At 35.6% G+C, this 26,075-nt stretch overlaps 1 protein-coding gene and 2 long non-coding RNA genes across 5 annotated transcripts in view; all 3 read right to left on the bottom strand.

The window, feature by feature from the left end:
• The window catches only part of LOC139124590 (uncharacterized), a 44,339-nt gene extending 34,114 nt beyond the window's left edge, over nucleotides 1-10,225 (bottom strand). The window contains exons 1-4 of one of the 3 annotated variants that reach the window (XR_011549969.1): nucleotides 10,077-10,215; nucleotides 9,273-9,351; nucleotides 8,689-8,822; nucleotides 7,289-8,250 (exon numbers count right to left, since the gene is read on the bottom strand). This is a non-coding gene — a long non-coding RNA (uncharacterized lncRNA). Of the gene's footprint in view, nucleotides 1-6,446; nucleotides 8,251-8,688; nucleotides 8,823-9,272; nucleotides 9,352-10,076 lie in introns of those variants that run through there. The other 2 variants (XR_011549968.1, XR_011549967.1) reach the window with 2 other exon arrangements.
• Nucleotides 10,226-11,694: 1,469 nt separating this feature from the next.
• LOC139124647 (uncharacterized) lies at nucleotides 11,695-14,940 on the bottom strand. Its single transcript, XR_011549999.1, has 4 exons — nucleotides 14,847-14,940; nucleotides 14,376-14,552; nucleotides 13,300-13,394; nucleotides 11,695-11,801 (listed from the first exon to the last, which is right to left on the bottom strand). It is a non-coding gene; the product is annotated as an uncharacterized lncRNA (long non-coding RNA).
• Nucleotides 14,941-16,967: 2,027 nt separating this feature from the next.
• Nucleotides 16,968-19,618, bottom strand: LOC139124393 (DNA topoisomerase 2-binding protein 1-like). Its single transcript, XM_070690524.1, has 3 exons — nucleotides 19,367-19,618; nucleotides 17,576-17,628; nucleotides 16,968-17,123 (listed from the first exon to the last, which is right to left on the bottom strand). The coding sequence occupies exons 1-3, from the start codon at nucleotides 19,488-19,490 to the stop codon at nucleotides 16,968-16,970; spliced, it is 333 nt and encodes a 110-aa protein (XP_070546625.1). The 5' UTR covers nucleotides 19,491-19,618.
• Nucleotides 19,619-26,075: the final 6,457 nt, after the last annotated feature.

Here is a 26,075-nt window from a genome sequence, read left to right as displayed (position 1 = left end):
TTTTGTGAAAATCAAAAAGTTTATATTCCACACACAGGGAACAAAGGTATAGTGGCCATTTTGAATTTCCAGCAACTTGAAATGTTGGGTAACATGTTTCTTGACATTACCAAATTTTGCAAAGTGGCCTGTGACTTCCATACATGATTTCCAGAGGAAATGTCTTAAAGTTCTCTTACAGAAAGGTTGAGTAAAAATTTAAGAAACAATTTTGAGCCACATGCTACCTGAAGTTTACGATGTTTTTTTTATTTGTCAAATAGAAATATACTGATTAGCAGAATGACATTCATACATCACTGTACGTGGGTTTTTACTTCAAAATTTCTCAATCAGTCATTTGTATCCTACAGTCTAACTCTGTGCTCCTCTAAACTTTGGTTGCATTACTTCTTTTATTATTGTACAGTAACTGTGACATTGGTAATTTTTGTGAACAAGTCTTTGTAAATGACACAGTCCCCACTTGTAATTTCACTGATTTGATTCAATGTATAATCTGAATTGAAATCAAACTAACGAACTAATTAGAATATGTGACTGGGATGCATAGATATACCAATATATGATCTTGGGTTTATCTCAGACGAAAGTGAAAAGTTCTCACTAGAACAAATTAAACAGTTTATTTGTCCATCAATACTTACTTCTGGTCAATACTCAGATCTTACAAATGCAACACAAATATTTACTGTAACAATGATATATAAAACTGAATATTATGGACTAAACGGAACATTGAACATAACACAGTGCTGTATAAAAATAACTGATGCTAACATTCCATTCAGAACTGTACACATATGTCACTGTTATATTAAGCTGAAAAAACTGCATTGGTGGACTAAAACTCAAATGATAGAACTGTGTTGCTATACAAAAAATACTAAAGCAATACTGCTGTGGAGCCTGTGCATTTACTTCTGCATGCATTCCTATGTTGTTTTCATGTTTTTTGCAAATTCTTGTTGGTTGAAGAATAAAAAAAATTGAGAAAAAAAAACGCGTCACTGCATCATTTTTGCAATATGTGTAGGATGAGAAACAAGCTTTTTATTTTTCTTGGCTTAAAAGCATCATTTTAATAGTCAAACATTTTCAAATGATCAAATTTCATTGCTTATTCAATACTATGATTTACATCCTAATCCAGCTGTCCATCTTACACCACTATTTTCTATCTATTCTTTGTTGGTACATCTATGTTGCTTTGTGAGTTCCATAGGTATTATAGTCTGGTGCCGAAGCACTAAACCCAAAAATTTCGGCCCCACAATGGTTCTTGGTGGTTTCTGTATCTTCAAAGCCTACTGAATCAGGATCTGCATTGGGCATTTTAATATATTCAAGATGGCTGCCAAAACGACCTCCAAAAACAGGTAAAATATCATATCTCAGCTCAATGAGAAGCTGTTGGAGTCATTTTGGTATCCTTTGCCAGGTATATTGGGTCAAGCAATTCATATCTTTCATTAGCTGACATTTGCAACCCTTAATTTGCATAAAAATTTGCATAAATAGCCAAATACCTGTTTCAGTGTAAGTCATATCTAAATACACTATGCCACTAATTTGCTGTCTTTCGACATGTTTTACGGTTGAAAGAATGGTATCTTTTGTTATATTTGCTATAAAATCAAATCTGAAATTGAAACTGAAAATCCAAGATAGTTGCTAAAAGCTGGTTTCCACAACAAATATCAATGTATATCTTTAGCTGAAATTGCATCCTAGAGACTAATACATTAAGGGTTCAACGCTGAAAGATAAGTTTCTTTTGTTATATAAAATGTAAAATATTTCATTGAAAGCCAAAATGACCACCAAATATCAACTATGGCCACCCAGGTAAGTCTCTGTGGATAGTGACAAATGGACCGATCAGAGAAAGAGCTTATTCAATGCACATCAGCAGCAGATATTTTCATCATTCTCATCTGATTTCACTTTATCATTGTGACAAATTAACACCACTGCATGGTTTCCAAAAGTGTCCCAGAACCTTTCACCTAGCAACCAAGTTAGAATTCCAAGGAGGGAAATGTAGTAAGTTGGATAACAAGGTGGAACCAACAGGAAGTTAGACCATTAGTTACACCACTGAAGGGCCTTGGTAAGAAAACTATAAAAAAACCTGGTGAGGGAGCTCTTCAATCGTGTGTTCTGGCACTCGCGGCAGTGACAGTACTTTGCAGTGTTGCCACTACCACCAGCGATTGAGCAAAACAGAGATTTTCGTAAGTTGTTGAACTGATGTACACATGTCATTGAGCCTTCTGAGAATACCACTACTGCTAGAAGTGTGACGGTACGTTGTTGAGATGTACATGTATATTTAAATAACTTAGGGGTCATAATATCGTGTGGCTGTTGACCTGCCTACTTCTGGGCAAGTATGTGGTACTGTCCATATTACTAAATACTGCAAAGCCACTATCATCAATTTATGACATAAATGCAATTCAGTGAATCCCATTTTTAAAGAACCAACATTTCTATTTCTTTTCCAATTTTAATATGACTGAGTCCAATCTTTATTAAGTGTGGTAATTATAATCACTTTTATGGTATATTCATTTTAATCCAAAGTACGTGGTGTGGAAACACATGTAGAAGTATCACAATTAAACTTAGCTACAGACTATGGTTTCGAAGTATATTTGAGGTCTGAAGGTTAGACAACTGTGAATCTTCTTCACAATACACAACCTGAGTGCATCATTGCCTATGACTGAATTTGAGAAACAGTCGCTTCAATTAGTTCTTGCAGTTTTTCTATGTCTACAGAGTCACTGCAGAATGTACAAGTTGTAAAGATATTAAATTTTGCAAAAAAATACTAATCAAATTAAAAGAAAGTACTCTTTATAGTACACTGGAGCAGAGATGAACATTGTGATGAGTACATGGTTTAATTGGCGTAGAAGCAAGAAACACAACTGGTGACCATCTCTCTGGACTTCCATGGTCTCACTTTCTCCATGTCACAGACAACAGATCCTTTGGGGTTTTGAGGAGAGGGAAAAGCTTATGGGGGCTTCCTGTAAGTTTGATGGGAGTGAGAGCAAATATGGGATACGGATGATTAAATTCAGTCCTACTACAGCTTGAGGGTAGGAGAAAGCAGAAGAGAGCCTTGTGTGATTGAGTTCAGCCTGACAGAGATTTGGGAGGAGGGTAATTGAAGATAGGGAATTTACACAATTGATTTCATTCTAGTTTGGGTTTGAGGGTAGAGAAAAGCAGTCTGGGAATTGAAAAGATTACTTTCAGTCCAACTTTGGTGAAGGAAAGACAATAAATGGGAGGTTTATAACATTAAAATCAATTACAATAGGGTACAAGGGGAAACGGATGGAGAATAGGTATGCATGAATTGAGAGTCCTACCGTGTTCTTGAGTCAAGAGACTGACATCTCGTCGTTTATCACTCTCCAATCCAGTCACACATATCACACAGCCTTTGAATACAGGACACTGATAGGCAGCAAACTCCTCATCTGTGGCATGGACATATCTGAAGGGACAACACATATACTCATTGGTTTGTGACAGGCATATTGCCAATTAAACGCTGGCTGGATATTTCCCTTCTCTTTCACAGCATCCTCTTCACAGACAGACTTGTAAATGAAACGACTAGTTACAACATGGTTACCTGATTGATCTAGCTCTCTCTCTGTGCACTACCAATCTCAATGATTAACTAATTCATGTATGGTTCTAGATGATACAGCAAAACTTACGGAGTTGAAAATCCATGCACTTTACAAGAATTTGCAAACATGCGATATTCATACAAAGTACATGGTGTGGAAACACAAGAATGTAGAAGTATCAGTACACAGTGCCATAGATAGACCTTTTCACAATTGTATGCTGTTATAGTGTGGAATTCTTATTGTTTTCTTTGGCAGGAGAGCTTGCTTTTTTTTTAATACAATTAAAAATTCCTGCAAACAATCCATACATTAATTATATTCAAAAATACCAGGATTTAACAAAAAATTGAGTAAGTATTGTGCTTGTCTCTGTGTGTCTATAGCATTGTTAAAACTAATGATTTACATATTGCATCTATGGTGTGTTTCTATGTGATGAATGCATAGTGTGATGTAATTTAAATGTTCACAACTTGAAAATCTCATACTTATGGAGATATCATGCAGTGAGCAAAAGGTTTGTCTTCATCAAAATTCAGTATTGTAAACAATAAAGATTGATCAAACTTACATGGTACTTTTTTGAGCCGACTTCTCCTGTTACTAGATGTGTGACATTCTCAGTGAAATCTCATGAGATAATTCCTCCCATTCATTGCTACTGTTGAATTTCTTGCTGTAAAAGAGAAAAACAAATAATTGATTTACTTCTAATACTAATATATTGTTTTTTTTGTACACTGATGTACTTTTGTAACTCTCATCCATTGATAGATGTATTTTTATCAGCTATGATTATTTTCCTGCATTGGAGAATCTGTCAGCTATCAGCTCATTATTTGTCAAAAAAGGTACATTGTTAGAAAAACAACATTCATGAAAGTTTTGACATTATCAGGATATCCACCGGGATTTATGAAGGCAATATTATGAGGTAGAATGAGCCTAGAATACAGATATTTGGATTCTCAAACTCTGACAATACTTATCTTGGTCTACCGCTTGTGGGTGTGCTAATTTTGAAGTTTATAGAGTAAATAAAGCTTTCACAGGCTTATTTTTGTGATTTTGTTATTAATGACAGGGTATTTTGTAGATGTTGTTCAAAAAATCAGATCATAATCTTTAACAAAATTATAACACTGAGGTTTTTTTATAGCTTCAATCTTTTTCTTGTACTCACCATTCAAGACATGTCAAATCAAAAGTGGTGCAACACCAACTTCTATAGAGAAACGCCAACTCTGCACACCTGCTTGCCACTTTTTCTTGATTCAAGGGACAAAGTCAGCAATTTTTCATAAATTTTGGTTGATGCAAGATGCTACTTAATTTTGTTTGACATGTTGAAAGATACTGAATGAATGGGTAACCATACATATATTCCACCCCAGTTTTAGACACGATATATGAAACCATCACAAAAATGAATTAATGGTCATGACCATTCATTCATATTTGCGATGGTTTCATTTCATTATCTTTCAACATGTCAAACAATATGAGCAGTATCTTGCATCAAACAAAATTCATGAAAAATTGCAGACTTTGTCCCTTTCATTGATTCAGAGACGCATAGACATAACACACACACACACACACACACATTGGACAGCACATACTTTCAGTAAAAACACAGGGCCAAAGGCCCGAAGCTACTATAGACATGGATACAAAATTAAGTATTTCTCAACTGTATGAAATTATCTCACTAAGGTCATCCTAGGCACCTGTATACCAAATATTAAAGCTGTCTGACCAGTGGTTTTGAAAAAACAAGCAAACCAACAGTTGACAGAGCTCTGCTGTGTTATGTAGAGAATAACTTTTTGTGACACATGTATTGATGAAGAAGGTGGATATCTTTGATAGCTCATTTCAGGATGGCTTGACCAAAAAATGGCAAAATTAGCTGCAAAAATACAAAATTGATGATTTCATCATGATTTCAATATATTACATTAAGATAAAGCCTAGGAACCTGTATACCAAATATCAAAGCTATCAGATGAGTAACTTTTGAGAAACAAATATTTTGACCAAAAATGGCAAAAATTAACCCAAAAATACAAAAATTAAAGATTTCATCAAATTTCAATATATCACACTAAGACAACCCCTAGGAACCTGTATCCCAAATATCAAAGGCATCAGACGAGTAGTTTTTGAGAAACACATTTTTTGACCAAAAATGGCAAAAATTGCACCAAAAATACAAAATTGCAGATTTCATCATATATTCAATATATCATATTAAGTTTATCTGTACTGAGGAAACTGTATACAAAATATCAAAGCTGTCAGACAAGCGGTTTAAATGAAATAAAGTTTTGACCAAAAATGACAAAAAAATTCCTTAAAAATACAGATTTTCATATTTCATCACAATTTGAACAAATCCAAGTTGGGTTATCCCTAGGGACCTTTATACCAAATAACAAAGCTGTCTGACCAGCGGTTATGAAGAAGAAGATTTTTTACCAAAAACGCCTTTTTTTGACGCCAATTTGCATATTTTCAACAATATCAAAAAATTAAAAAAATTGCCTTCTCAAAATCATATTTTTCATCTACACAAGAAATATCAAAGCAGTAAGTACTGCGGTTCTCAAGATATTTGAGTGGACGGACGCCTCACAAACGGACATACATACCGGGTACATACATACATACATACATACATACATACAGACTGACGCCGGACGGATACCCATCCCAATAGCTTCTATAGACTATAGTCTATAGAAGCTAAAAATGAACAACATACATGCCAGAAACTACCAATTCACATTAATAATGCAAATAGAAATTTTTATAAGAGTATCACTGGTATAATTCCACTTCCATTTAGAAAATATTCAAAATTGTATTAAATTGTATTAAATTTGGTACTGAGGCACAAAAAATTCAAAGTCAACAAATTTTCTACAAAAATGAGAAATAATAACTGCTATTCAAAATGGCCTAACAATCTGTACATTATTCTATGATTTTCTAAATATTATTCAAATCACAAATACTGTTCACAAACATTAAAAATATAAATTCTTTTTGTCTGGAAGAAAACAGACACGACTATGTTATTCAAGTAGTGTAGTACACACACATTTGAAAAATATGGTAATATTGAAGTTTTAAGGCAAAATTGTTTGTGCAAGGAAAACAATTTGCATATTGAATTATGTTTCTATAATTTGGAATGACCAATATAGGGAAGGAGACAGTTTACAGTTAACAAGTTAAAAGGGATAAGGCGGCAAAGACTTAACATCTTCCTAGAGAGTCTTGTGATAAATCTTGATTCTTTAAAGTTTTTAAGTATATTAGACCTTTGTACATTACCAAATCTGTATGACCTTTGGTAGAGGTCAAAGTTGATCTGACCATATATGGAAATAGGAATGTACCAAATTATAGCTGGCCACTGTAAAAAGGGGAACAGGGAGACATTATTCTGAATCTGACCAATACAATCACATAATTTACATTGATAGTGTCTGAAAATACATCATTGGCACACATTTTGGCAAGGCACAGTGGAAGAGTGCTGAATGTCCTGTACTTTCAAAAGTTACAATATCATTATCAAATGACATTTAATGAATTCAAACCAAACCAAACCAAACCAAATAATAAATTTGTTCATATTTTCTTTCACTGATGGATGACATTTTGTAGTACCTGCTGGCAAATTCTTTTGACAAAAGTTACAATGATAATTAAATCATCTTTATAATGCAGCTGTCGATACAAAGTGCTGAAATAAAGTCACTTTACTCAACAGTAGCTTACTGCATTTTTAATATTAGTTTCTGTCTATTTTAGTAAATTTCTGGCAAACAAATAGAAGGTACAGTTTGCGTGAATTTAACAAAGAAGCAGCTTTCTGCATATCACAGTGATGTCTTGTAACAATTTTCAATGTTTAGTTTCAGTCTCTTTTGGTGAATTTCAGGCAAGCATTAGGTAGTTACAGTTTGTCTGGATTTAACAAAGAAGCTTTTTATCCTTCTGTCTCTCCACCCTGTCACCACTGTGCTTTGGTATAACCTTGCAATTGTCAATGTAACAATTTGTCCTAAATACAAGGTGATGGGGGTGAAATTGTTGACTCATTCATCAACAATTCTTTGTAAATAAATTCCAAATCATAATGGTGAAAGGGTTGAACATGAAATTGGCAATACAGCACATATTATTTCAAGTTGTCGAGTGTCAGTAAATTGCTTCAATTTGCAAAATAGGGTTCTTGTTATTTTGTATAAATGGTAAAAATAATATCTTAATAACATTTAACAATTCACAATTAACTCAAGGGTGTATAAAGGAAACTAAAAAATGTCCTAGCACTTTTCATGTTTCCAAAATAAATGATCTGACAATGTTTTCCAATGGAAAGACACTGTGTACAACTATCTTGATATCTTTTTCTTTTAATTCAACATACAAACTTTCAGCTTTTCACTGGAAAAAAATGCAGTTAATTCCAAAATATCAGCAATGACAAGTCTAGTGTCTTCTGCTTCTTTTAGATCCTGGTGTTTCACTCATACATGACTTCCTCTTCATTGGAGTGGAAGGTTCTGCACTGAAACACAAAATACAATGATGAAAGACAAAACAAAACAAAACGAAAATAGTGTACATAGATAAACTAGATTCTCAAATTGCTACATAGTAGACATTATGTGCAGCAAATATTGTCCTTTTTCACTCTGCACATTTTTTGTGACAATGCCTTTTCCCGATCTTGTCATAATCAAACTTACATGTTTCACAGCAACATATGTTATCTTTCAAATGGACAAATGTTTGAATCGAAGCATTCTGGGGCTGATGAAAGATGGACAGGGACAGTGAGCAGATTGGGTTGTGATTGGAATCCTTGTCTAAGTCACATACAGGGCAGTGAATTTTCTTCTCCAAAAGTCTTTCAAAAATTTTAAATTAATTTTTGTTGTTCATGCTAAATAGTTCTGCTTATCCCTAGGTTGTGAAATACCGGTACAAGACAGAAAGACCTCACCATTGGTAGAATGCTTTGGCTTCTGCTATGATTTATTTGTCGGCATCAGGTTCAGATTCAGACATCAGATACTCAGCTATGTATTCAGGTTTCAGACACAGAACATTACTCTCTGCCATCCCTGTGATGTCAACCTGTGAAGACGTTGCCAAGGCAACATTGGTAGATATTTCAGTTGGCTATGATTTATTAATAGACAGAAGCAAAACTCTAACATTACAAAGAATGCGACAAGAAGCATAGCAGTAGCAGCTACTGCCATGGTAGTGTTCAGCAAAATTTGTCATTAATTTGTCAAAAAATTATGTAACAGAGATACTCAGTCACCACCAATTTGAAAATTAGCATACATCCATATATGGTAGCCGATTTGCATACATCCATATATGGTAAAAGAATCATATCTGCAACAATATTACCAGTACCACAGTTTTACCACAGAACCATATATTCTATGTGCGCTACCTCCAATAGAAATTGCCATGATTGGTAAGAATAAATACAAATGACTTACTTTCTCAAAAGCTAAAATTTAAGCTGAACTTTGTTATAATGATGACTCCAAGATTTGTGTCAAAACTTACATTCAAATCTGGAGATTTTCTAATTTTGTTGATCTCAAGGAATGCATGCGTAGCATTTTCCACATTACTGAATGGTGGCCTACAGAATGGTTCTACTCCGGAATAAAAAGGACGCGATGCATACGCCGTTCTACATACTCAGTACGCCCAAATAATCACGTGATGCCGGTACAAACAAACCCACATGTGTACTAGCGCGTATGGAAATACACGTACGTCTGTGCGCGTTTGCGCACATGGCTTTGTTTGTACCGTGGTCGATTCGAATTCCGGGTTTGGCCTATTAAATGGAACAAATATCTTAGCATTAAGGTTAAGTTCTAAGTTCAATTTACATATGTAATCCCTGATATGTATTTAATTCAACCATGGTCAATTTAAATTGAGTATACTTGTGAAATCGATCTCACATTATAATAGTGACACAAAGCTGTTCTGAATGATTACTGAATGAAACTTTTGCAAAAAAGTTTGAATTGCAAATTCACTGAAAATTAAGTTTACTTTTAAGGTAAGAATACACCTTGGGGGGGGGGGGGGGGGCAGATTCAGATGTTATGATGGCCATTTTATAAATTCAAATCTTGGGTAATTTGTTTCTCTGATACAAAAATTTGCATGGTGAACCCAGATTTTATTTTGTATTTTGAAAGAAAATCGTCGAAAGTTGAAAGTTTACTTTGCAAAACTTTGAGCAAAAGTTCAAGTCTTTCATTTTCAAGCCGCTAACTACCCTAACTAAATTTAGTATGGTCTCCTGCCCTACATTATTAGGAAGACAAGGGATTTGCTATGGTTACTGACCTAGAACACAGTACTTGGGCAGCACCAGCCTCTAGTAACCTCTTAAAACCAGCCTCTCTGTTCACATCAACACACAACAATACCTTCCATCCTTCAAATGCACCAACTTGTACGTTATAATCTATATTCTATGAAAGAAAATAAAAAAAAGAACATTCAAAAAAAAGATATAATAAATATAAATCATCAGAGGTTCCTGAGATTAGCAACCTTGGGTAATTCACCATTGGCACTGACAAAGGAAATAGCGGATGCACATTTTGAAACTCATCAGGTGAAAATTGTCATCACTGTCACATGAGGGCGCTCTTTCTCAAGCCCAACCACTTATTCAAGGATCATGGAAATAATTGCAAAAATTAGAGTTACAAATAGACATGTGCAAGAGGAAATTAAGACAGAGTATGAAACACTCCTAAATGCTATTCCAGATTCCTGGAAACAAATCATCACTTCAAAGATCCAAAATGAAGAAAACTATGATATTTTAGACCTAGAAAATTATGGTCTGACAAAAAGTGATGTCAAAACCAAGTCACTTTATTGGAAATTAGTTTATAAGAAATGGCATGCAGTCAAAGGTCAAATTGGTCAAAAATGGGCTAAGAATCTAAGTCTCACTGACAGTTACAAAGATACTTTATTCAGCCGTCTTTAATTATTCAATAGGAATTGTTAGCAATTCAGTAAATGATTTAAATTGGAAGATTTTCCATAGAGGCCTAGTCACAGGAAGCCTGGCCAAAACTTTCGATTTAAGTGATAGGAAATGCCATATTTGTGGCCAAGAAGAAACACTGGAACACATCTTATTTGAGTGTAAATATGTAAAAGAAATCTGGCAGAAATGTATTTCTTTCTTTGTCAGAAAACACAACTTTGATATAAATATCAATATCAAAAGATTAGCAATTGCAGGAATTGAAAATGATAATAATGCAACATCTGACATTATATACTATATTACTTCCTTTGTAAAATACACAGTTTGGAATATTCGAAATTCAGTTACTCTTGATGGGATTAAAGTGTCCCTTCAATCCTATGTTATGCAATTAAAATGTTATCTCTCCTCATGGATGAATACATTGTATTTCACTTATAAGATGATGAATAAAACTGAGGATTTTATTACAAAGTTTTCAAGCCTTGTAAGATTTGAAGGAGAAGAATGCATCCTGAATGCATTCATATGATGACCTTTGTAATGAAAGAGCTATTTTTTTTTTCTTTCAGACAAGTTGCATTGTAATTTTAACACATTCACAGTTATGTAGATTTGTTTTATTTGCGACCATGTTGAAATAAATTTATCTTTTTTAAAAAAAAATATTAGGATCATGGAGCAATTTATTTACTTTGAACAGGCAGGTTTGTTATCAACATAAGTCTGAGTAAAATGTCTAACTGTGCATTAATTACAATCAATGTCGACAACCACTTGAAGGCTGCAACTTACACAGTTTTGAAATCCTTTACCTGAGCTCCTCTTTGTTGCAATCTATGTTATAGCAAAACATAATGTTCACACAAGAATCATGCAGATTTAAGAAACCCTGGGAATCATTGAGACTGACCTTTCAACTTGTGAGAGTTGATCTCTGAACTTACTTGTCTGGCTTCCTGTAACTGCTGTCTCCATCTTGTTGCAGCCAATGCCAACTTGACAGTCTGTGCTGATAACTTTGTCAAATCAGTTCCACTGCCCCATTCATGCTCATCCTCCTGCAGTTTGAAAATACTTAGAGGTTATTACCCAATATCGCCTGTTCCTGTGTCGTATCAGCATGAGTGTCATTTGTGCTGCGTCAGACACGAGACGAAGTCGAGTGTCTGACGCAGCACAAATGACACGAATGCTGATACGACACAAGGAACAGGCGATATTGGGTAATAACCAATTTATCATATACCCATGCCCATAATTTTAGGGAATTTTTACTAATAGAACGAAAAACCTTTAATTTTGAGGCTTTACTTTACTACGCCTTGCGCATAAATATCAGAATGTTTATGTGAACAGGCTTCATTCATAAAGTATACGACGAAAATGTCAACATCACGCGCGACATCGCTGCAAGTCGTCCATATCTCAATGAAACCCAGAAGAAAGACACCGGGATACAAAAATCGTCATACAGAAGGAACATTTTAAGGTGCAATATGCTATTACAACTGTAACCGATCAAAAACTGCTCAGCTTTAAATCTATCCTGATTTCGATCGTCGTACGGCACGGAGCTCGCGCGGAGTTAGTTTACCTTTAGAGTTGCCATGTCAACAGTCCTTGCGCGCGCGACATTGCTGTCACGCCACGCGCTCACTACCTGTTCGGTGGAGATCGTGCATAGTGCCGTCGCTGTGCGAACGGCAGAATGTTTGCTAGAACTTGACCAAAAAAATACCATGGGAAAACATTTCAAGACTCAACGTGATATTTCCGTATTTTGCAACCAGAAATACCCATGTTCCTTGAAGCCCTTCAAGTTTTTACGTCGGCGACATCGCTTTGCAGGTGGGGAGCGGCAGCCATTTTGTTGTTTACGTTGTTTACCAACAAACTGCTAATGTAGTTCGGGAAAACTCTAAAACTGATGACGTTCATTGTGCATATCTCGACGTTTACTGTGAAATATCACGGCTGATATTTTACGTTGTACGTCACTAGGATGTAGCAATATGGGCATGGGTATATGATAATACTATTCATTTGATCGGTTCAACTGGCATATTTGACACTGGACTAATCACCTCAACATGCGAGATAATCTACTAAATATTTATATTTTGTAGTCATTGGACCACAAGTCCTGCAGTCTATCTTAAAGTCTAGTTTGCTAGAACTGCAACAGTCTTGAGTATACAAATACAGTTTCATTCAATGGTCTGTGAATCACTGGACACACAATTGTGTGATTGTTACTATGTTGTTATACGGCTAAGGCATTAATACAGGTGTAGAATTATTACTCTGACATGTACTTTATTCCAATTTAAAGCTAAAAAAATAAGTTTTGATCAACAGAAGGGTATCAACATATTTTATCTGGGGATTTGAAAAAAAATTAATTTTCAATCGTGATTCCTCCAGCCCCCCCCCCCCCCCCAATCGTTATTTGTGAACGCAGCCTTTTGTCAACAGCTGGAAGTCCCCATTTCACAGCACCTGCATACTTGCTACCTGATGGTTCTTGCAATATCAGATGTGTGTTAGCCAAGGCACCTTTGTTGGCTTTGCGTACAAAGTAATCCTGTACAGTGGCACCCAGGTATTCAGCTAAGTGTTGTATGCAGTCTCTTTCTGTACCAGTGAATTGACTGTCAAGAAAATAAAATTACACCTTTCAGTGGTATATTTTGGTGTCATCCTACTGTCTAGAAAATTAAAGGCTAGACCTATGCACATGCTTCTGGGGGAGCATGAGGGGGTTTTCAGGTCATCTTTGATAGAAAAATATTGCTTTGAAAAAAGTTTGTAGGTTATTAAAGTGCAATGCCACCTTCAAACAAAATAGCTTTACAGACTAGTGACATGTGACCTTGCACATCAGCTTTTGAAAAAAGCATTTGTAATGACTATCAGTTTCAGGGTGTTGCCTACTACCCTATGCTTGTACCTTGGAGTGAACAAAACAGCCACACTGCTCATCTATGATGATATGGATGCTACAATGTGATATTTGATATAAGGATGTTATAGCAATTGTGTCTGTGTCAGAGACTTGGCTTGATCTCACATCTAACACAGGTACAGTCAGTGACAGTTATGCTGTTTACACACAGGAATATGTGACACTGAGGTCATAAAAGTCATCACAGGTCAGTAGTTAAACGCTTCATTGAACAAACAGCAATCCATAACAGTGAAGCATAACCTTTGCATACAACGAGCAAGTTAGTGAAAAACAGCAATAAAATAATCAAATCATCAAAATTAGCGTGGTGCCTTTTAAAAAGAATAGACTGGCAATGCAGTTTAGCAAATTATGACCTGTCACAGAAACTTTTAATCATTCCGTTGTAGTGCAGTTTTCGGAAATGCCATGCTAATAAATATAATCAGTTTTGGGGTTTTCCAATTAGCCTATCTTTGTGACTGTATATGAACAAAATGGCCATTATCCTTCATTCATGATACTGACTCATAACAGTTGGTTCAATTTGAGGCAAAGGGAGAATGTATGAAAGTCTAATGCTGTCATAATAATTGTGCTGGTGTCAGATATGACCAAGGAAAATGCAATGGTGGGGGTGGGGGTGGGGGAGGGGAGAGGAGTGTTTAGTAATTAATTCTGGTACCTGTGGTATTCTGAGGTAGATACTGTTCCATAAGAGTGATATCTTCATCTCCATCATCAAGTTCTGTGTGACTGACAGCAACACGTACTGCTCCAACTTTCCCTGACACTGCTATTTTTCTGTTTGGATTTGGCCTTTGGTACACTCTCAATGTCTGTGTGATCTTCTTCTTCAATGCTGTATTGTAAGCGAAATTATTCAGCAGTGATTAGACTGGTATGTGTGGTAAAGTATGTCTACCAGCCATCAAATTTCTTGGCAATGGTAAAATTTCAGATTTTATCATTTTAGATTCATGTTTTCTTCAGATTACATATTTAATGAGTAACCTTCATATTATTTCTAACAACTACAAAACACCAATGGTTTGCACATAACTGTCTCCTCTTTGAAGACTGGAATATCCTAGTATTTTTCAAGTGGAGACGTTATGATGTTGAAAACTTAAACAATATGATAATGTGAGTGTACCTTGTGAGTGGCATATATTCATACATCTGTTCATCCATTTTCTCACCAGAAGTAAAACTGTCAACAAGCCACTGAGCAGTCAAGAAATATGGCCTGTCAAAAGAATCATACAAAATTTATTTCATCTTAACAAATACCAACAGTAAGAGATGTCCTCAGAGAGCAAACTGTCTGGATCATCAATGAAGGGACTTAATAATCACAGGAAGTATTGGCATAAAATTGTTTGATTATTTTTCATAGTGATTTCTACATCCACTAAAAGTATATATTGAAACTGCATGTCATCAAAAGAGTCCCTAAATAACTGTAAAATTCAAACTGCTTTGTGTAAATATTTATTTCATGACAAACAAAAATTCTGGCTCTAAAGAAACATAGTCTGAATGAATTCATCATGAGAACATGAATATTATGGATACAAATGGAGAGAATGCCTTACACATATTGATTTGGTCTGTATGTGCACACAACTTTGAGTAAAAGATAAATAATTCATGGAACAAAATTCACCTTGATTCTGAATCTTGAATGGTTTTGATGATGTTGTCATCTTTTGTTCCCATGACAACATGGCTGACTCTGTCCACTAATTGGTTGAATCGAGAACCACCCCCTAAGTTGATGATTCTTTGCAACCTGTCAATCTCCTCTCCCGTGAAACCGCACAGAAAAATCTACAGTTAAAAAAATTACATGTAAATAAATGTGATTTCTACTTGTACCTCCCTTGTCTTCTTCCAGTCTGTCCTGACTATTTGCTGTCCTTCAGTGTACCTCAACCTATTTGTCTCCTGGTCTAACTCCTCTCTATGTCAGTCTGTCTGGGAAATGTGTGTCTCCTGATCTCCCTTGTCTTTTGCCTATCATTCTATTTGACTACTAATTGGTTTGTCACTGTTTGTCTACTATGTCTCCTCTGTCTATCACTGTTTGTCTACTCATCTGTATATACTTTACCTGGTTTCCTCTATTCATCACTTTGTCTATTGATCTGTCTACTGTCTACCATTGTTGTCTACTTATCTGTTTCTTCTGTCTATGAGTTTGTCTAATGATCTACTCTGTCTGTCCCTCCTTTTATCTACTGGTCTTTGTCTTAAGTCTGTCATCCTAATTGTCTACATGATGTCTCCCCTCTATGTCTCTCTGTTCATCTTCTAGTCTCTTCCCTGCCTGACTGTCAATAAGGCTGTCTGCATGCCAACCAACTAGCCTCTGTTTCTGACAGGGTGAATTCAGTAAGATTTGAGTTCTCACCTTGCATCCATCTAGGAACAAATTTTCATGAGATGGAGCCTGTAGGTCCACAGACATGATGGTATCATTGATGGCAGAGGCCATACTGATGTTACTCACATCACCAATGCTGCTCACTGTCAGACAGAATACATGACTTGTAAGACAAGGTAGAAGATAACTATGTACATGTAATAATCCTGTATGGCACTATTGACTCAAAGTCAAACTTCACATGTTATACACTGTGATATATACTGTCATGTGCTGTGCTGTTGTACGAACTAAAAGGCTGGACTGTGAGATTTCTGTGAAGGCTCTTTTTTACATAGACAAACTGTATGAAAACTGCGTCAATGTACGGTATATACAAAGAGGGATTGAAACCAGGTACTGTACTGTAAGAATTTGACATGACAGTCAATTGAGGTACATGCAAAGTGATACAAAATAATGATGGAACTTTTGAAGATGTAAAATGATCTTTAAACTTTGATGATTAATCCTCATTTTACCAGGCTCCATAGACAAACCACAGAAATAAGTACAACTTGGGAGAAAAAAGATGAATTTGTAATTCTCTTTGATTTGTTCATAGAAGACTCTAAGGAGCAAGTATATAATGCACAATTTGGGGCAGATGAATATTCCACATGGATAAAGAACATTAGCATAAAATTTCAATAATTTGCATAATTTAATAGTAAGCTGCCCCATATATTGCGCTAATAGGGAGCAAGACATATAATTTATATGAACTGTTGTGCTGATTTTAGTCCAAGCCACTCCATTAAGATATCATCATTCCTTACACATTTGAATTTTCGGCTTGTGTTCATTTGACTTGCACATGATCATCCATAAATTCACCAAATTGTTTCTTCAAGGTAACTCACATGTTTGTCTTGATTTCCTCTTTGGTGTTGATGTCGGTTTCACAAACTTTCCAGCCGTCCCTTGCTCATTTCTGACACTTTCTTCAACAGCATACAGGTTCTCATCCAGACATGCTCCCTTTTCCAGACTGTCATAAAACCACTGATGTGAGAAAACCAAAATATGTCCTCAGTTGAAAACTCTGGGAGGATGCAAGTGTTCTGCTATGATTTTGACAAGATAAGAGTAGTGACCCTTCTTCACCTCTATATCCCTCTACACTGGTCAAAGTAATGCTTTGTCTGGGAACTGTAAATTTACATGTAGCAGATGGTTCAAATTCAGTGTGTTAGTTTTCTTGGCAAACAGGTTGCAAATTATCATAGAAAGATAGCTAAGGAAAAGATGGAGTTTGCAGAGGGCTGTATGGATAGGAAGATTTCAATCAAAAATGGCAAGTAGCCAGTATGTGTATCTGTCCAGTACACTGTTCTAAAATACAGGTACAATGGCATACTCCTTGCAGTGAGATTGACATCAGGAAACTCATATCAATTACAACTCTGTAGGATGTTTCATATAATCTCCCATCAAATGACAGCTTGTATACTAACCTTTGAGGTGACATAATGAATCTTCCATTTTTTCGCAAATTCATACTTTTGTCCTGAAATGGGAAAACAATGTAACTCATAAAGCATGACGAGTTCTAAAATACTATACTTTTTATGGTAGAATGTCCCTCTTGGACAGATATTTCCACTTACAAACTTTTACAATTCTTTTCTGATCAACGACTTTTGGTGACTCATTTTAAATCTCTTGGAGGAAGAAATGTTTTCACTTCTTAATTTTTCGATAGTAAACAATTCTATTTTCTCATTAGAGTTAACTTTGGGATGGCAGCCATTTTGATCTGTTTCTCTAGTACTAAACTTTGCAGAATGACCCTTGATTTGTATTCTTGATTTATGTGAGAAGGGTTAAAAGTTCATTGAAGAAAGTTTCAGCAAAAGACAAAGGTCTTTCGCTTTCACTGAAGCGTATACTACCATAAGAAAGTGAATAAGGTTCATACTGATAAATTCAAAAGTTCAACTTTCTTTTGTCATTTTCTTTGAGCTATTTTAAAACCACATCAAAGTAATTGTCTTGTGTAAAGTCTTTCCTCCAATTGGGTGACAATTAAAGCATAAAACAATTGCACTTTGCGATATTTCCAAGGCACTGAAATTCTTTGTCAGACAAAAACAGTTAAATATAACTTATAATTAAGGCTAGGGTATTAAATAAATTCTTTGTTTTGCGTCATATTAAAAGTTTGAAAGACAAGCGGTTCAAAAACACAAACTGGAAATTTTACATGTGCCAGTTTTATATTTGCTTGATTGTTTCTACATATTAGGAGTGCTTATTCAGAGTCATAGTGGAGTCCAGCAGCACCAAGTCTAGGACACAATGCTCTTTTCTTCAAACTAAATTTAGTATCAGACCGTACCTGACATGAATACCAGATTGAAATGTTCTGTTTGTTCAGGAATCAAAGCAAAAACTACGCACAAAGTGACATTTTGCAGGCAGAAAACTGCTTTACATGCATTTTACAAAATTTGAAGCAAACAATACTGAGTAGGTAGAAAAAGTACACATTAATAAACTGTGTTTTTCTTGTAAATCTCCAAAAACTTAAAAACGCAAACATAAAACAAATAATTTTCACTTTGGCAAAACAAAACATTCCAATATGGCATTCATGTCACGTACGGTATGATAATAAATTTAGTTTGAAGTGAAGAGCATTGTGTCCTAGACTTGGCGCTGCTGGACTCCATTATCATTCAATACAGGTATTTCTTTTCAGGTTCCTGCTGACATTTAGGGGCCCTATTAAGGTACAACACGCCTCGGGGACAGATCTTTGGACCCTCAAACGGGTACAATTCTTTTCTGATCTACCACTTATGGGGCTCATTTTAAAGCTCTTGACATGAGAACATTGAAAATTTTACTTTTCCCCATAGAGTTAACACAGGGATGGTGGCCATTTTGAATTTCAAATATTGGGAAATCTACCGGTAAGGTAATTTGTCTCTCTAGTACCAAATGTTGTACAGTGACGCCTGATATTTATTCTTGATTTGGTAAGAGAATGCTTGAAAGTTTCACTGAGGAAAGTTTGAGCAAAGTTTAAGTCTTTCACTTTTGAGGCACATCTTACCTTAAATAGTGGACCATACCACTAGAAATACCAGACATTTCTGTACGTCAATGACCAGCAGAGACCTGGTAGACAGCCAGCCATTGTCTGGTATTACCATTACCTATTAAAAACTCGCTGACATTTTTCAAACTCACTTTAATCTCCTTGTTTTTGGGACTAATGTAAATAATTTACAGTCACTTACCCTTTGGATCGTCAACCACAAGATGTGTACACTGATTTTGTCGGAGTTCACCGGAGTATGTGCCCCCTGTAACAACAAGGATGAGAAGTTTTTGATCGTTAACTGACGGGAGAAGTAGAAACATAGTGTTCCATCTTGATATCCACTTTTATGCAAACATGGTGTCAATGACACTTTGCTCACATTTGGTTCGAAGTGGAAGGCCTGAGTGAGTGTACATACAACATATAATAGCTTCTATGGGCTTTAGCTTGTAATAATCATAATGTCAAGTGCATTTGTACACATTCTGATGCATAGTAGAACAAATACCAACTTGAAGGCATTCTATGTAATGGTTGGCAACTGTTGTAATGAACACACACATGTTCAACACCATGCCGCCAGGTACCGGTACATCAAAATTAGTGATACAATCTACCATACCAAGGTAAAGATGGTTTGGCCTTTGTCAGATTTGATTAAATTGTGGTGAAATTTTCATATTTGGTTTTTGAGGGGCAATTTTTCCCACTTTCAGTTAAAAACCATTTTCTCCCAAAGTTCTCGTTGGATTGCTTTTAATCTTAATATGCTTGGTCCTTGGACTTGAACCTCAGTCAGATTAGGGCAATTTTTGCATTGTAGGTCAAAAATTATTTTCTCTACATTAATTGTTATTGCTTTTTTATTGTATCTGCATACTGGTACTAAGTTTTAACCAAATCTAGGATGTGGTTACAGAGTTTTACCATTTTGCAAGACTTTCCCTTTTTTAACTCACTTGCATATTTTTGACACTGACATGTTTATTTGAACAAATCTACATCTCCACCCCAGGGTGCACCTGTACACCAAATACTAAGAGGGTAGCTGCTGCGGTAGCTTTTGATGTGAACAGACATACATCCACACATATCGGTATATACATACATACAGACACTGCCAACTTACCATATGAGCTCTCTTTGGGGTGTGTGTGTGTGTGTGCGTGTGTGTGTCAATAAGAAATGTATAGGTACAACAGTCTTTAATACCAAATTCCATGTTTACCATCCCTTATTAAAAACATTTTTTTGTGCAAACCACCAAAGTTTTACACAACCTTGGAAACCTAAACATCAAACAAGGTAGCTATAAGAATAGAGGTTTCAGAAGTGATTTTTTGATAAAAACAAGCACAAACACTAAAAATATTCTCAGTCTGAAAAGGGTTTTTACTGCAAAGCTAAACTGAAAAAAATTCAACCTATCAGATTAGTGGTGTGAAAAAAATGTCTTCTGATCAAAAATCTCAAAAAGCTTAAAACATTTGCTTAAGGTAGAACGCACCTCGGGGACAGACCTTCGGACTCTCAAACTTTTACAATTCTCTTCTGATATACCACATGTGGGGGTTCATTTTAAAGCTCTTGGTGAAAGAAAACTTTTCATCGACTTACTTTTTCGAAATTCGAAAATTTTTATTTTTCTCCATAGAGTTAACACAGGGATGGCGGCCATTTTGAATTTCTGATATCGGTAAATCTTGGGTAATTTGTTTCGCTAGTACCAAAATTTGCGCGGTGACCCCCTATTTTTATTCTTGATTTTGAAAGAGAATGATTAAAAGATTCCTTGAGGAAAGTTAGAGCAAAAGTTTAAGTCTTCCACTTTCGAGGTGCATAGAGACTACCTTAATACAAATTTGCGATCATTTGAACAAATCAAATTCAGGTAATCAAAAGGCACTTTTAAACAAAATGTAAATGGCTTGCAACCTAAGTTCTCAGAGATGAAGAGCAACAATGACAGCAAATGCTGGATGTCAGACAACAACAGACAATCAACCTAGGAGTTCTGCTTCACTGACTGCTGGCAAGCTATCAGCTGGCATGTTGCCAGCCGCACAACATAAATGTATTTGTCTAATTGTCACACAACCCAACCTTGTAGTCTGAGCAGCCTACTCACAATCACACAACAACTTACAACGATGGCAGCAACATTGCCACAGGTCCTGAGTAAAGGGGAGCTCTCAGAAAGTAGAGTCTGCACAATCTGCAGGAAAAAGTACAAGGATGAAAAAATTCTTCCATGTGACCATTCCTACTGTAAATCATGCCTGATTATATCATCTGATGATGAAAAGGAGCTGGTACAATGTCCTGAGTGTAGAAAAGTATATCATCAAGGTAAGCTGGTGGTTGCAAAAGGTAAGGCAACTTCTGAAACATGTGAAGGCTGTCACTACAGATTAAGACAGTACAGATGTATTCACTGCCAAATAGAAATGTGTAAAACCTGCACCGATATACATCAACTATTCTCTCAAACTCATAACATCATGACCCTTGAAGAGTACAGGAGGGCCCTAGTAGACAATCCAGCATCTGTTCAACCTCCTGAATACTGTAAGATACACAGTGGGTGTGTTTTGGAATTCTACTGTGTTCCTTGTCAAGAAGCAATATGCCAAAAGTGTACAATAGTTGAACATGGCACAAAGAAGGAGGAAGAAATTCATAACCATGTGTATTTAAAGGATGCACTTGATGGAAAATGGAAAAAGCTCCAATCAAAACTGGAAGAGTGTAGCCAAAAATATGATAAAATATGTCAAACTAGGAAGAGCATTGAAAAACGTGCCGAGAAATCACGCCAAATATACACAGCAGAAATAACAGCCCTACAAAATCAAGTGCAGAAGGCGAAATATCAGCTAGATGAAGTAAAAGGGAAAGTTCTATTAGAAATAAAAAAGCAATATGATAAAGTTTCAGTCCATCAACGAGATAAGATTGAAGCTCATGAAGCTGTAGAAAATGAGCTGAAAAAGGTTCGAGAAGACATAGCCTGTGTCCAACATAAAGGATACACACGTGAAGTACTTCTAGCATACAAGAAAATTGAAAATTCACTGGAGAAGTTTATCCTCTCTGATGTAAAAGGTGATGAGGACACTACTGAAAAGTTAGACTTTGCACCAATGAAATCTCTATTCAAAGACAGTCTGTTGCCTATTGTAGATATATTAATACAGAACTACAGCACTTCTGAATATGACATTGAGCAAAGTTGCTCACAGAAAAGTAATATGCCAATCAGTGAAGACAGCAACCAAAGTTCTACTTCTTCGTTTACTGATTCAGCAATCAGTTTGGATGAAAGTCAATATCAGCAAATCTCTACTTATGAAGAATACTTCCCATTGACAGTCCTGCACTCACACACACTGTCAAAACAACATGATCAGAGAATTTTCCCGCCGTACCAAATGCCTCAAACATCTGTAGAGTTTCATGAAAAACAGGACACCAATCAAAATCAGGGAGATGACAATACATCTCTCTCAATGCAATCATTTACAATGAACTATGAAGAGCAGCGAAGAAGTTACATACAACACAATACATTTAATGATGCACTGTGGATTGAGCACCTTGAACGTATCAGCAGAGATAGTAAAAGTGAAAACAACTCATCAGTAACTAAATCTCCCATGGTTGATGATGTAAGGACCAGTGAAAAAAGAGGACAGTCGGATCACAAAATGTATGAAGAAGAAAGCAAAGTAAAACAATATAAGGATCTCAATGAACACGAATCATTACAACGGCCAAATCAATCAAATCTGACTACTAACAAAATCGATACAGAAAACCAAATAAAAATACCTTCAACTGAAAGCAAGATGCCACTTGCAATCACACAGACTTCCAGTACAAACATTATTGCACATGTGGAATCAAGTATAAACAGAATGATCAACACGTTCGAAACCTTTGCCAAGGACTGTGAGATTGGTGAGCTATATACAGGTAGGGATGGTCTCTTTGTTGGCAGTGTATTTGATGAAAAAGGTGGTTATCTGTCCTGTCCTGGTGATACGGTGTTGTTTATTCCACCTGGGGCCATCAAGGAAGGGCAAAGACAAGAGGTATACTGCTACGCGGAAGACTACAAGTACCAAAAATTGAAATCAGGACAAGTTGTCCTTACACCAATAGTGCACTGTGGTCCTGATGGTACAAATTTTGAGCAAGATATTGTCTTGAAGCTCCCACACTGTGCAGCTAAAGTGGATTCGTGGCACTTTGCCCCTGTCATTAAACAGAGCAGCGATACTTGGAGCACATTATCAGCTGACAATATGCTGGTGACAGCAAAGTCTGTTTTCCTTTTCCTGAGACATTTCACAGGCTTTGGTGCTGTGGCAGAAATTAAAGAAGGACAGGTTGGTGAGCAGCGCATCAATATTGGGGTCCGAGGTCAGAGGTCAGAGGACAACCACTGCCTAATTGAAGTGGGTGTGTGGTATGGCAATCAGTCACACAACCAACAGGTATGATACAAAGACATTAACAACTTCAGTTTAGTCACTTTATATAAACTTTTTCAGAAAATGATGCATATAATGGTAATGAATTATTTGTTGGTTTTTAAGGTATAATTATCAAATTATAATGCTTCATGTAACCACAACTGGACTGCCATTATTAACAGTCTGTAAACAGTTGCTACAATAACTTGATGAACTAATATCATAAACCAGAATACACCCTATTTTAACCAGATAAGCGCTCATCCAAAGTGGAAAGTGATTAAACCAATTGTGATTGATGAGAAAGACACACTACTCAAAATTGGATTCCTGAAGATACAGGAAGGATGGAAAGTATGGGATGACATCTCTGAGAAGGTAAGGATTTGGTATACCAATATTGACCTATCAGAATAACAAGTCATTGTTGACGACACAGTCCCCACTTGTTAATGGGTACTTTAATTACAAGTCCTTAGAGAGGATAGAGTTCTCTTCATTAATTAGGTCTGTGATAAAAATACTGTGATACAGATGGCACTCAATGGCCAAGAATGAGTTCCATGGCGGTGAAAACATAAAACCAATGTAAACCCCATCCTAATTACAAAAGGTCATTAAATGAGTCAATTAGTAATTAATCGACAGGATGTTGCCAAACATTTTTGCATACTATCCTAACACTGACAGATTATCACCGGTACCATATTTTATAAAGTTTGATGCATCTGTACTAAATATCATCAAATTTGATGCAGTATTTGTGGATATACCACTCTAATTAGGAAAGTTCATTACATAAGCAATTACAAATTAATTAACGTGGTTGGAAAGGCTAGAGCGTCAGTTATAAATTTCAACAAAACTATTAAAATATAAAAGTAGTCAACATTCTCTGTGGAATAAAAAAAACTAGACATTTGGGCACAAAGGCATTGCAGAGTTATAGCCTGTTTAAACTTCTGAAAACTGACCAAATAAGAAGAAGTTGGGGAGTCCTTAGTGTGTTAACTATGGTAGAGGTCCCCTAGCTTTTAAAAAAATGTTTGAAAAGGGAAAGTCATTATTTGCCGTTTTTCAGGAAAGTTTGACAAGGCGGTGCTGGCATTCAGAGTGAGTGACTGCTATTGTAAATGCATTTTTAGATTCTTTGAGTGTCAAAGAGGTGTCAAAAGTGAGATTAACCAAAAAAACTGCTCTATGACTTCAAAAGAGGGGTGCAAATATGGCTTGTTTTCAACATTTTTGACAGAATAACAGTTTTCCTACATAATTGTTTACCAAATTAATCCAACTTTGAAATGAGATATGGACATGGAATTTTAACAGCCTATTAACAAGGTTACAGGTAAGATTTGTACGGCACATTTTCCTGTATTTGAAGTACTTTTTGAAAAATCACATTTTGAAATTTGAAAGAATTTTTAATAATTTTTTGATATATAAACCCATGTAAAATCATAAAAACAAATTTTATTTACAAATCCTGCCGTACAAATCTTACAATAAATAGTGTCAACATATTTATAACTAATTTGATAATATTAATACTATCCAATTATTATTAAATTCAAATATGTAAAAAATATACGAAAAATTAAATTTTAATATTTACTGGTGTCATATTTCAAAATCATGGCTGCAAATATATAATTTCTATATTCTTTGGAGAAATATTAACTAAGGGAGTTATCCTGAAAATTTTGAACTAAATATCTTGATTCTAACACTTGAAACTGACATTAACTCTGAGAAAAGAATTGGTGCAAAATAGCCTTTCCAACCACCTTAACATGACACTGATAAATGTCTTTTTCACAGTTAAAGCAATGTAAGCTTAACATCTGTACAAAGTTTCATAAAATGTGATGCAGTATTTCTTGACATATCAGTCTAATTACGAAACTTCAATAATTGACATGATACTGCAATATGCCGTGAAACAAATTGATGTGCATATGTATGGAATTGGTCAATGTCCTTGTACCAACTTTGAATGATACTGGTGGAAAGATGTCTGAGTTATGGCTCTGTACATGAAAAAATTGTACCAAAATGGCCGTCACACAGCCATATTTGATCTTACTGTCTAAAAAAATCAACATGCATATGTATGACATAAGTCAATGTCCATGTACCAACTTTGAATAAAATCGGTTGAGACTTGCCAGAGTTATGAACTTGCCAGAGTTATGGCTCTCAACATGAAAAAAACCATAAGAAAATGGCCGCCATGTGGCTATATTGGATCATATCGTGAAACAAATCGACATACATATGTATAACATAAGTCAATGTCCTTTTACCAACTTTTAATAAAATCGCTTGATACACATCTGAGTTATGGTTCCGGACATGAAAAAATCGTAAAAAATGGTTGCCATGCAGCCATATTCAATCTTACATAAAACAAATCAATGTACATAC

The sequence above is a fragment of the Ptychodera flava genome (assembly GCF_041260155.1).
Source record: "Ptychodera flava strain L36383 chromosome 23 unlocalized genomic scaffold, AS_Pfla_20210202 Scaffold_24__1_contigs__length_23054250_pilon, whole genome shotgun sequence".
NCBI classification, from domain to species: Eukaryota; Metazoa; Hemichordata; class Enteropneusta; family Ptychoderidae; genus Ptychodera; species Ptychodera flava.
This window is presented reverse-complemented; position numbering and strand designations above follow the sequence as displayed.

What these genes read in the sequence shown, in the direction of transcription:
- LOC139124393 (XM_070690524.1), bottom strand. Translation starts at nt 19,490, where the DNA reads ATGTTTCTACTTCTCCCGTCAGTTAACGATCAAAAACTTCTCATCCTT. An exon ending in TGTGGTTGACGATCCAAAGG is followed by an intron (nt 17,629 to 19,366) that starts GTAAGTGACTGT and finishes TTCCCATTTCAG; the next exon opens with GACAAAAGTATGAATTTGCG. An exon ending in TTCATTATGTCACCTCAAAG is followed by an intron (nt 17,124 to 17,575) that starts GTTAGTATACAA and finishes TTCTCACATCAG; the next exon opens with TGGTTTTATGACAGTCTGGA.